This window comes from Phoenix dactylifera, unplaced genomic scaffold (assembly GCF_009389715.1).
Source record: "Phoenix dactylifera cultivar Barhee BC4 unplaced genomic scaffold, palm_55x_up_171113_PBpolish2nd_filt_p 000097F, whole genome shotgun sequence".
In the NCBI taxonomy this organism is placed as follows: Eukaryota; Viridiplantae; Streptophyta; class Magnoliopsida; order Arecales; family Arecaceae; genus Phoenix; species Phoenix dactylifera.
Window position 1 is genome coordinate 1,357,567 of NW_024067681.1, and position 12,674 is coordinate 1,370,240.

Below are 12,674 nucleotides of genomic sequence, written 5' to 3' on the forward strand. Positions count from 1 at the left end.
ATATAAATAATTAAAGTTATTTCAACTATATAAAATATAAGTAGAAATAACAGCCAAATTTATAATAATTTTAAAGGACCTCAAACTTTAATAACATGTACGGTTGAAATAAATTAGACAGATCAAACATCAATATATCCAAATTTATGTCCATTCTTCTTGGATGAATATGTGTTTGAATTTGGATATTAATCAAATATTACTTGTATTTGTATTTGTTTTAGATCGATTCTGGCATGTTTCAAATATTGACAAACATGGATACTTTATGGATATAAACCATATACTAAAATTTTGTGGTCAAAATATTATTTCATGAGTATATAAATCTCCCACCTTTGTTGTTATTTCAAAGAGCTACATAATCATATAGAAAGTTGACAAAGATATAATTGCATCCATTTAGTGAATGCTAATAATTGTTACTTTGATTATTAAGGATATAATCCACCAAATCAAAAATGATATTGTATAGGAAGCATATTGATCAAAGATATGTTATTATTATCCCTTATTTATCTTTTGAGTTGAAGACAGCTATATCAAATTGAATAAATTTGCAAACTCCGCTTGATACCAGATTTTTTTAAAATGTAGGTAAGGATTGGATATTGGCGGCCACACCCCAATAGAATATATTTGATCTATATGAAAAAATTGCGATTGGTTTTGGATCAAATAAACTGATTGATTTGCTCATTATAAAATAAGATGAGCTTGGAGCTTAGGGATGGCAATCATGTCGGGTCGGATTAGGTGCAGGTCACAACAAACAATCCCAAAATTTGAACTTGACTTGTATATTAAATAGGTTGGAATTTCAAATCTGAACTTATTATGTTTAATGATCAAATAACCTGACACACCCGTGTTGTGGTTCAAATCTGGCCCGAGGGTGACCACGTCGGAGGAGTCGAGGTAGCTTGAAACCAGTTCCTGCACGACGGTGTACCTGCACAAAGCCTCACCGGTGTTTCCGGTGAGGGTCCTCCGACGATCAAATTAGAGTGAGATTTTGTTGGTCCAGCTAAAAGTCCCTTAGGTGTTACCTGACGGGGCTATTTATAGTCTCTGTGGAGAGGCCCAGGTAGCGGAGGTATTGCCCGTCCTCATCATGAGAAGGGATGGCTCTAAGTTAGATGGCGCGCAGCTAAAGCTTGCTGGTAGCGTGTGGTGCCGTCCGTTCTTGGGAACGGTAAGGTGTTGACAGTCGTAGCAGGATATGGTCGGAGTAGCATGGTGCTGTCTTTGGCTGTCGTGGGCCAGCAAGCAAAGCATGACATGGCGGTGTCGCTATGTATGGCCACGTAGAAGGGTGTGGGCACGCATATGGGTGCGGCCATTGGCAGGGCCGAGCTTGTTGAGAAGTCGCATCATGCATTTGGTGAGGATGACCTAACGGATGCTAAGGTTAGTCTAACATCCCGAGTTTCGAGGTGTGCTCGGTAGAGCGCCCTGAGCTCAAGGGTTGGGGCGTATCATTGGAGAGGGCGCCCCGAGCTCGGTTGGGGTAAGTCGGCAAATACAGGAGGTGCCCCAAACTTGGTCGGGCGAGTCGGCGAATATAGGAGGCGCCCCGAACTTGGTCGGACGAATCGGCGAATATAGGATGCGCTTCAAACTTGATTGGGCGAGTCGGCGAATATCCGAGGTCAAGCTGGTTTTGGGCCGGACCGAAGTTCCGTCTGGCTAGCGTTGGTATCTATTGGGCCGAAATTGGGTGGCCCTTTGGTTGTGGGCAGGACGATCTATTTCGCCTCCCATCAACCCGCTTAATTTGTTCAACAGCTCGCCTAGGTACACGAGGTTAGCGAGCACGAGGGTGGACTAAGATAATGGGGCCATGCCAAACCATAGACGGTTGAATCTACCTTAGACATTGTTAGCAGGGCTACTTAGGTAATTATCTAGAATTCCTCCCTCAAACAAAAGAAAACTAATCTATTGCTCTTAGAACATGGCAAGGGAAAAAAAAACTAGGATCCCGAACCTAATCTATTCATCCATCAAGGAATAAATCTTTTAGCTCATGAGAATGAGGGCGATGCAAATAGAAAGAAATGGAATCAAAATTCTAAAAAGACCAATCAACCTAAGTTGCGCAACTGACGAGAGGAGATGGTGGGAGTGTTGGAGGTTGAGATTGAGGAGGGGCACAATGGTTTTATACTTATGGTACTAGTTGAAGGGCACTGGGTCCTAGCAATATTGTTAGTCATAGTACACCAGCTCCCTATATACATGCACCCCTCGTGTCGATGACATCCCTCCAGTCATCTCCGATCTCCCTCCCTTTCTTTCTCGTTAGTCTTTTTCCTCTTCTCCGGCGCCCACCTACCGACCCAAAGCCCTGATCGATCTCCTCCTCCCTCCTCTTCGACGCAAGCTCCGCCTTCGCCCGAGGTGTTTTCTCCTCCTCCCTCCTTTCCGGCGTTGACCGACCGGCCTTCAAGCCTCGATCGAGCTTCGCCTCCGTCCGAGGATCTACTACATAGTGCTCGAATTTACAAAAATGAGCAGCGACTAACCCTTGTCGTTCTTAGCATCCCTCAGATGACTCTTCCCTCGGATCATTCTTTCCACATTTTTCTTATCTCATGGCATCATCAAAGGCTTCAATATCACTCGTAGGTCCAATGAATAGATATGCTATTATGCTATTAATTTTTTTTTTTTCTAATTTCAAATAGACAGAGACTCTGATTTTAAGGTGACAATTGGGGAAGTCCCCGTCAGAACAAATTGGGTGCAAGTGTTTCTCGGAACGCCCCCATCATGCGTTAAAGTGGGTGCAAGTTTTTTCTCCCTGGAAAATGATGTGAGGAGACTAGGAGCTTATGGACAACTAGGAAGACTTTGACTCTCTTTTTTTTTTTTTTGATGGAAATTAAGAAGACTTTGACTCAAGACTTCCATGATTAGGAGCTTATGCCCACTGACCACTCATGATTCTGTTTTGATTTGTTTTATTGCCTGGTTGGTAGTGAAGATGACAAAACAGTTTCTCCATGGTATCCATGTGTTCCCTGCATTACGGTGTACCGCCGCTTTTGCTCAATTGATGGGAAGGACTTTGACATTTTCCAAGTCTTTTCCGATATTGGTAGGCTTTAATATTATATATATATATATATATATATATATATATATATATATATATATATATATATATATATATATATATATATATATATATATATATATTTTTGGCAGACATATTCTAATGTTAGTAGAGCTGCACGAGCATCTCAAGCAGTTTCTCACACTTCAGGTACGAAGAGTTATGCGAGATGTAGAGATAAATTCGTAAGTTTTTTTCAAACTTTTTAAAACTCTACTAACATATAACACGTATTATGATATATAATTTGCCAATATGCACTTTGTGTGTGTAAATAGAAGAGCATAGGAGGAAACTTGGTGAGGTAGAGTTCTATAGGATGACTCACACTCACCGAGATGACAGCTTTGTCCTGGAGGAGTCGAGAGATATAGTTATATGTATTCATCTTTGATTTGTTTAAAATTTTTTTCATTAGTTTTACCCTTTTTTAAATATTAATGTGATTGTTTTTTTTAGAGATATATAGGATAGGACTATATTTTTTATTTCAGAGCGCGTCGAGGGGTCATCATCATCCGGAGCAACCAGTCGTGTCGAAGCTCAGGTCTTTGCCAAATTGATGGGTCCAGAACGTTATGGTCGAGTGAGAGGTTATGACGTTGGAGTTACTCCCACTCAGTTGTCTGCAGTGAGCCGATATATCCAACATGCCAGACAAAATAGTAGCACTGCAGAGATTTGTAGTCTGAAGACAGAGATAAAGCAGATAAGGCAGAGCCATAAGACAGAGATAGAGGAGATAAGGCAGAGCCATGAGTTAAAGATACAATCTTTGTAGGATCAGCTTGATCAGATTTCATCTTTATTGCAGAGATTTGCCCCTCCGGTAAATAACTAAATCTATTTGAATATTTTATGTAATTATAACATATTTTTGTACGAGCATAATGACTTTCGTATTCTTACTTTTTAAAGTTTTTTTTTTCTTATGGGTTGCTGATACTTCATCTACTTGTAGAGGTGATGATGTCATCGATTGCTGATACATCGTAAACTATTTTTTTAGGAATTTAATATCTATGTTTTTAATATTTTTGAAGTACAATGCAATCAAATATAAATATTTCGAATGAAAAGCCTTTCTTTGTGATATGACTTTTGTTATTTATGTGATTGAGATTGTGTATTTGTTGTGTTGGAAAGTAATGTATACAGGTTTAAAAATTATTTTTATATTTCTTTTAAAAAAATAAACACTACTGCCGAGGCTTTTAAGCGTCGGCAATAAGCAAACCGGCGCGGAACAGGGTGGCCTTTGCCAACGCTTTCAAGCGTCGGCGAAGGCCCTAGCTTGGGCCTACGCTTTTAAGCGTTGATGAAAGTCCAACACGCTTTGGACTCCGCCAACGCTAATAAGCATCGGTAGAGTCCAAAATGGGCCGACATTAATTAGCGTTGGCGGAGTCCAAAGCGGGCCGACGCTAAGAAGCATCGGCCTATTTTTTATTTCGGCCGACGCTTATAAGCATTGGCAGACTTCAAAATGGCCGATGTTTAAAAGCGTCGGAATCCGTCTATACTGACGTTTTCTAAAAGCATCAGAAAAAAAAATCTCACCATTACCTGCCTGACGCTTTTGTGACGATGCGAGAATTACTAATGCTTATGAGCGTTGGTAAAGATTTTAAAAAGTGCCGGAAAATATTATTTCTTTTGTAATGTGGTCATATATATATATATATATATATATATGTGTGTGTGTGTGTGTGTGTGTGTGTGTGTGTGTGTGTGTGTGTGAGAGAATTGGAATGATGGGTCGGATTGATGGATCAAATTACTTTTTGCCGCTTTTCTGTGCCCCTTTATTACCTATCAGGCCCATACATTGGTTGACAGTTAATCCGTGAACTACCCTGTTAGTAACTGTAGTATTCTCCCTTTTTTTTACCATTTTAATGTCAACTTACATATCGATATTGTGAATTATTTCTCCAATAAGTATGTCGATTAAGCCTGCAGAAAACTGCAATCCATATCAATCCATATTTTAGGCTTCTACACCATCGCTTCACCTTCACCTCTTATAGCTGCAAACTATGTTCTAATATTGTGTACTCTGTACTATATATTGGTAGTCATGAACATGATGTTTTGAAAATTGTGTATCAATTTATTTAAAAGTATGTACTAGTTTACTAGATGACTATTTTGCTTGAAGTGTATCATTCAGCTAGTTGTATGTACCAATAAAAGTATGTTTTGAAATTATATATCAATTTACCTAAAGGTATATATTGTATTATTGCTAGGTGTATATCAAAGAGGTTTATAATATATATCCAAAAGTCGATAAATGCATGTGACCTAGCTATGTAGTAGTATGTACGGGTAAATATGATGTTCTAAAAATTATGTATCAGTTTATTTAGAGATGTGTATTGAGTTATTAGATAACTAATTTGTGTAAGTGTATATAATTGATTGTGTACTGTATACTAATGAACATCATGTTTTAAAAACTGTATATCAATTTATCTAAAGGTGTGTATTAATTTGCTAGATAATTAATTTATTTGCTGTATATTATCTAACTATGTAGTATATATATATAGAGTATGTTTTGAAAATAAGGAAGAAAAAGAATATCATATTTTTTTTAATCATAGAACCGATGATTTCATTAGTAAAAAGAGTTTTTGGCTTTTAGATTTTTTTTTCTTTGAGATGTTTTCTGGGAGAAACATGTAAAATAAAAAGCCATTTTTTTTTCTGGTCCATTTTTCTGGTCAAAAATCCCTTCCCTTATTGTACGCTCATTTTGCTTCGGTTGACTTTTTTTTTTTTTTTTTGGCTAAAAACGGGTTTTCATACAGTACGTGTACGAATACACCCAATAAAGTCAAAAAAGACTAACTCACGGAGAGCCAGTGGCAGCTCCCCCTCCCCCACCCAAAAAGTGTATCCTGAATGATGAGCCGCGAAGGCAGCCACCCAGTCGGCTGCCCCATTAGCTTCTCTGAATACATGTTTGGCCTGGATAGCCACCCCAACCCCACACATCGTCCCTATATCCCGAACCAAGGGATGGTCTGAGCCCCCACCCCTCAGCTCCTCCTGGATCCAACTGATAACTATGGCTGAGTCGCCCTCCAAGACAATCGCGCCAGCCTGCAGTACCTGCCTCGCATATCGAAGACCCGCCCAGGCGGCTCGTAGCTCTGCCCCGGGAACCGACGTACCGAAAAACTGACAGCCTCTTGCTGCCACGCTTCGGTTGACTTTGTGCCGTGACTTGTGCCACAAATTAAGTATGGAAGGCACTTAGAATGGCCATTTTCCAGTGATTTGCTGACCTATGGTTCCAATAAATAAGTGGCTACGAGCCGGCAGTCTCTCGCATTCCACTCCTGGCAGAGACTGGTTTTAGCTCCATAACCCATCTCTGCGCCAATCAATCCTTCTCTCACCTTTCCTCCGATTTCCACCCTCCTCGCCCTACCTCTATCTCATGGCTCAAGAAGAAGGCCCTCTGCGCGTGTACATCCTTCCCTTCATATGCCCCGGCCACATGATCCCCCTCCTCGACTTGGCCACCCTCCTGGCCCTCCGCGGCGTCGCCGTCACCATCATCACCACCCCAGCCAACGAGCCCCTTATCCTCCCCACCCTCCACCGCTCCGCCTCCCTTCCCCACCCCATCCGTCTCCTCCTCCTCCCCTTCCCCTCCTCCGTCCACCACCTCCTCCCCCAGGACGGCCAAGAAAACCTCGCCTCCATCTCCTCCTCCAGCTTCCATGGCCTCTATGACGCGACCTTCGCTCTCCACCTCCCCCTTCTTGACCTCCTCCGCCGATGTTGCCCGAGAACTCGGCATCCCTCGCCTCGTCTTCCATGTCTCCGGCCTCTTCTCTCTCACAGTCCACGACACCATCCACCTCCAATCTCCCCACCTCAGCGTCTCATCCGATTCCGAACCCTTCCTCGTCTCCGGCCTCCCACACCGCGTGGAGCTCATCAAGTCCGAGCTCCCGGAGACCTTCCTCCTTCCGCAGTCACTTGACACGAAGAGAGATGCCGAGAAGAACAGCTTCGGCATCATCGTCAACACCTTCTTCGATCTCGAGCCAGAATATGCTGAGATTTACATGAAAGAACCGGGCCGAAGAACGTGGCTGATCGGCCCGGTGTCCCTCGTCCACAAGGACAAGAACGACCTGAGCAACCGAGGTCAGGATCCCGACGCGGATCCCGCCCTGTTGCTAAGCTGGCTGGACACAAAGCCAGCCAGCTCCGTGTTATACGTCTGCTTCGGAAGCCTCTGCGAGTTTGGCGATGATCAATTAAATGAGATCGGCGCCGGGCTCGAGGCTTCCGGCCACCCATTCATATGGGTGGTGAGGAGGAATCCGGGGGAGAGCTTGTCACCACGAATTGAAGAGATCAAGAAGAGGGTGGGGGTAAGGGGAATAATAGTCCATGGATGGGCTCCGCAGGTGGTAGTACTGGGCCACCCAGCGGTTGGAGGATTCATGACTCATTGCGGGTGGAACTCGACGCTGGAGGCGGTGTGTGCAGGGGTGGCGATGGTTGCATGGCCGCTGTTCTACGAGCAGTTCATAAATCAGAGGCTAATCACGGATGTGCTCAAGATCGGGGTGAGGGTGCCGGGGGTGGGAGGGAACATGTTGCTAATGGGATGGAAGAATGACGTAGTGAAGGCGCAGGAGGTCGCGGGGGCGCTGGAGAGGGTGATGGGGAAAGGGGAGGAGGCGGAGGGGATGCGGAGAAGGGCGAGAGAGTTTGGAAAGAAGGCGAGGTTGGCGATGGAGGAAGGGGGGGTCATCGCACGGGGACTTGGACCGGTTGATAGATGAGCTGATGGCATGCCGGGAGGACAAGGGGAAGAAGGCAGAGGTGGTCTCTAGTGATGTTTGATTGGCGAATCTTTTACAAGTATGATGTTCCTAATTGCTATTCCTCGGAGTCCCGAGTTCTTGGTGATTTATAGATCAAGTAACTAGAGTATGAAATGAAAGGAAAGAGAAATTGGCCTAGAAAGACACCTTTAATGGCATGGTATCGTAGGGGTTGGAGAAGTAACTAGAGTATGAACCTTTAACTGTTAACTGGCTAGTTAACAGTTACCACCATTAGGAATATGAAGGAATGATAACACACCCAGGATCTGATACACTTGCTGCGGGCCACGGTGCGGAGCCCTAGGCTTGCGGAGGAGGGGATTCTTAGGGCATACCTGGCTTACCACATCTGGTTGGACCGGAATGCTCGACTGTTCGAGGGCAGGAGGCTCTCGGCGAGGATGGTGGTAGAGAGAGATGTGCTTCAGGCCGAGAAGGTCTTTTCTTATACTGTCGTGTCTTCACTTGGGATGACTAGGGACATCTGGGGTACCCACAGTGCTGTTTTAGCGCCCAGGTTTGCCGTTGTTTCTTGGATACCCCCACCCCTTGGTTATCTTAAAGTAAATTTTGATGGCAGTGTGGTAACGGGCAGGAGGTCGGAAGGGGTCGGATTTGTTATCCGAGACTATTTTGGGAGTTTGGTGGCAGCGGGAGGCCGGGGCTCGACTGGTCTCACGGTTGCTGGGGCAGTGCTGTGGGCAGCTTGGGCGGGCATATCCTATGCGAGGCGGGTGCTCGGGGCCGGCCGGGTGTACCTTGAGGGGGATTCCTCCATAGTCATAGATTGGATCCGGAGTGCTGATAGGTATGGAGATGGGCATCCGCTCATTCGGGAGACTCGCAGATTGGCGATGGAGATAGACGAGTTTTAGGCCGTACACATTTTCCGGGAGGCGAACAGGGCTGCAGACTGGGTCACCTCCTATGTTGCACGACACTCCGGGGAGTTCCACTGGACATCCACAGTGGAGCTACCGCCACATTTGCATCTTTTGCTTTCTTCTAATTTGGCAGGATGTACTCACGTTAGAGCTATATGAATTACCGTTTTAACCAAAATAAATAAATAAATAAATAAATAAAAATAACACACCCAGAATATAGGAGTATTGGAATGGAGGTAATTATTATGCATGACAATAATGCTCCATGTGGCACAAATCAATAAGAACAAGTATTAATAATGAGCATTGGCACCTATTTTACGACTACAAACAATGTGGGGAAAATGGTAGCGCTGCCCAAAATATAAAAATGGAAGGATGGTAATTGCCATGCATTATGCTAGTAGCTCATGCAATACAAACACTACAAGAAAAAATTAAAAATTCGGTAGTTTTAAAGTAATTTGCCAACGCTTATAAGTATTACAAGAAGATGCCCTGACGTTATAAAAAGCATCAAAGAAGTGTCGGCATTGCAAGTATGAAAAATAAAATTACAATGCTTACTGTTTGCATCATTTTTTTTTAGCGAGCAACAGTTTTAACAATTGCTAACTAACGATGCATTTTAAAAGGTCATGAGGTTAAGCTGCTTTCTGACCTACATTGTGGCCCATCATTAACGACACATTTAATGATCGCTAAGGAGCAACATTTTTAAGCATTGTTACTGGCTTTTTTGATGGTTCTTTAAAGCATTGTTATCGGCGAAAAAATAAAATTTTGGTATGATTTTCCTTGATTTTACCAATTTTTGGCCCATGTTAGGCATAAAAACGAAAAAAGTGATGAATGAAGATGGAGGGAATTATACCTGATTTGGCTTGGACTTGGGTTACAAAATCAATGAGTCTCTCTTTCTCGATTTTTTTTCCACAAAACCCACCATTCCATTCACTATTTTTGAAGAAAAGACAGGAGAATGGTATCCCTTGTCCTGTGTCTTTGGTCAAGGATGGCCCAAACTGACTCGAATTGAGCAGTACCAGTTTAGTTCAGGTCATTTTGCATGAGCTCCAAACTATAAGTCAAGTTAACCCAGTTCCGTATTGGTTCGGCTTGGTACACCCCCAACTGGGCGATTTAGGTCAGTTTGGCAATTCATGCTTGGAACAGAAATCCAATGCAATCAACCAACCATTGACAAAACATTTAATTTTAATCAAAACAACCATGTCATAAACCATTTGATTTAGGTTCTAAGAATAATTAAAATTGGTATTGACCGTCAAGCATAGGGTTATGAGGTTGTTATTTGGAAAGTGGCTGAACTTCTTGACTGTTTGTGCAAAATGTATATGGCATTGGCATTAAACTATAAATAACTAAATTTACGCTTTCTAAATTATGAAACTATGTAATTGATATGTATAATTGCAATGTATATAGGGTGGAAAGTAAGGAGATTAGACTAGTATTCTGGACGATTCAACAGCTTGAACCATTTGGGTTGAACTAGAGTCGATCCATCTGAATGGAAAGGTCAAAAAGAAAATGTCAACATATCCATGTACGTATATCACGATCTTCTATGCACTTCTGGGTCAGGTTGGTTCAACATGGGGGTCAACTCAAACCCACCCAATCCCAACAACTAGTTTTCTATTTTTCGGAACCAGAATTAGCCTGATTAATGTTGGAAGCAAACTAAATATTGGGTTGGTTCTTGGGTTATCCAAAAACAAAATAAAAATAAATTCTAGTGTAATAATTTATTGATTCTTTTCAAGAAAATCCATCCAGAACAAGTAATGGACAATATAAATCAACAAACAATCTATCAAACAGTAACATCCAATAATATATTCAAAGAACATATATACCATGTCACAATCATGATTAGAACAACCAATCATCCTATTTAACAAAACACAAGTTAACATAAACTTTGAGTCAGGATTTAATGGACTATGAGGTAATATATACTATATAAGAAATTTTAGATATTATATTGTAAGCTTAATGTATAATATTATACAATATAGATTGGTTTCGTTCAGGGTCGATCAAGTTAGCTGATGTCTTGACCTGAATTCGAGTTGATCCAATTGAGTTTTTTGACATGAGAACTAGAACCAAACCAACATGTGCTAAAACCCAAACCAAAGTGACCCAAGGAGGTTGATTTGGTTTGTTTTTTGGGTTGTTTTGTAACTATGAGCACTCGTACTTCTCTCTGATGCCACATGGTGTTTCTATTAAAACAGAAGGATCTCTAGTATTTGAAACCGGTCTTGAAGCGTGAATTAATACTGTCTTTAAGTGAATTTTACCTTCACTATATTGCTGTTGGTGATCCAGCAAATTCGCTCCAGGATACAACAAAACCGAAATAGAATCCTAGCCAGCAAAACTAGGATTCCCCATAACAACTGAATGAAAGATTTTGTAGAAGAAGTGAAGTTAATCTGTGAAGGACATTGGCTATTTATAACTCTGAACTAAACTCTGAACCAACACAACTATTGGATCAAAACATAATTGCTCGTGCAATTATTTTGTGCAAAACAGATAAAAACTGCCAAGTGCCAATCTTTGATTAATATAATATTGGCTTTTCCTCCACAAATTCCCACCAAAAAATTACTTTAACATGTGTAGGATATGAATGCCTATAAAGCTATTTAAAAGACTCTACACAAGCAATGTGGGACTAAAATCCCTCTCAACATTACCAACTATCAAAAGGAAGGAGACTTCCAACAGTTTGTTTCTTCTAATAGCACCATTGCCATTGCCACTGAGGTGAGAAGGTTTGTCAACCGTAGGGGCATAGTTGTTAGATGACGACAAGGCCAAATCTAATGACAGCCAAGTTTGCGGAAAGAGGAGGACCTAAGGCTGTATATGGTGGAAATCATGACGGCGCAGTCAAATCTCTTACTTTTTCCTCTTTCTTCTTCATCGTATATATTTTGTTGGTGCCAAGAGCAAGATTCCATCTCCTCCTCTTTTTCCTTTTCTTCATTTTCTTGAGGCAAGGCCACATTTAGGGCATAGGAAAGTGAGGTGAGCTATTGGAAACTAGGATGAGGAAGAGAGTGACTAGGTTAAGATACAACTAGTTGGGAGAAGATAGAACAGGTTGCAAGAAAGTACCAAAGGGCCAGTCCAACCATGGGTTAAGCATGATTGAACCGGGAAGTCATGACAAACAACCGCAATGGGTTGGTCTGGTCCATCATGTTCAGAACATTGTTTAGACACTCAGAAATTCAAAGGTGGGGGGGCTGCAAATGAAAATCTAAGCATCAAGATTTTGTCTCCTAGGTGGAAAATGCTTATAAACAAAAAACCATAGCATTTGGATACCACTTTCCTGTGCATCAAATAGTTCCAAATTAATGGAGGATGGAGAGCGTGAAAAGAGAGAAAGGGTAAGGATTGGTGCTAAGAGAGAGGAGGAGGAAGGACAACATGCTATCAACTTTAGACATGGTGGAGAAAAGGATGGGAGTGTTGATTCATATGGAGAGATGGGTGGGTTGGTGATATTGGAGTGGTGATGGACGAAGATACTATAGTAGTGAGGAGTGGTGGTAGAGAAATGGGCAAAACTTGCTTCTGGTGGTGGTGAACGGCAAAGTAAGAGGTTAATAGAGAAAAAAACAGGGTCAAAGATTTATTTTTTGTTTTTTTCTGTTTTTTATTAGCGTGTGTCGGCAAAGTGGGGGGTAGTTCTATATACACCCCCCCTATTGCTCAGGACACCCCCCAAAAACCAAAAAAAAAATACCCAAACTA

The 12,674-nt window shown here is 42.0% G+C and overlaps 1 protein-coding gene across 1 annotated transcript; it reads left to right on the forward strand.

Annotated features, from left to right (window-relative positions):
- The first annotated feature begins 6,867 nt into the window (after positions 1-6,867).
- On the forward strand, positions 6,868-9,021 carry LOC120104770 (scopoletin glucosyltransferase-like). The gene has a single exon (XM_039116525.1). It carries the CDS (start codon positions 6,868-6,870, stop codon positions 7,936-7,938), a length of 1,071 nt encoding a protein of 356 aa, XP_038972453.1. The 3' UTR covers positions 7,939-9,021.
- The last annotated feature ends 3,653 nt before the right edge of the window (positions 9,022-12,674 follow it).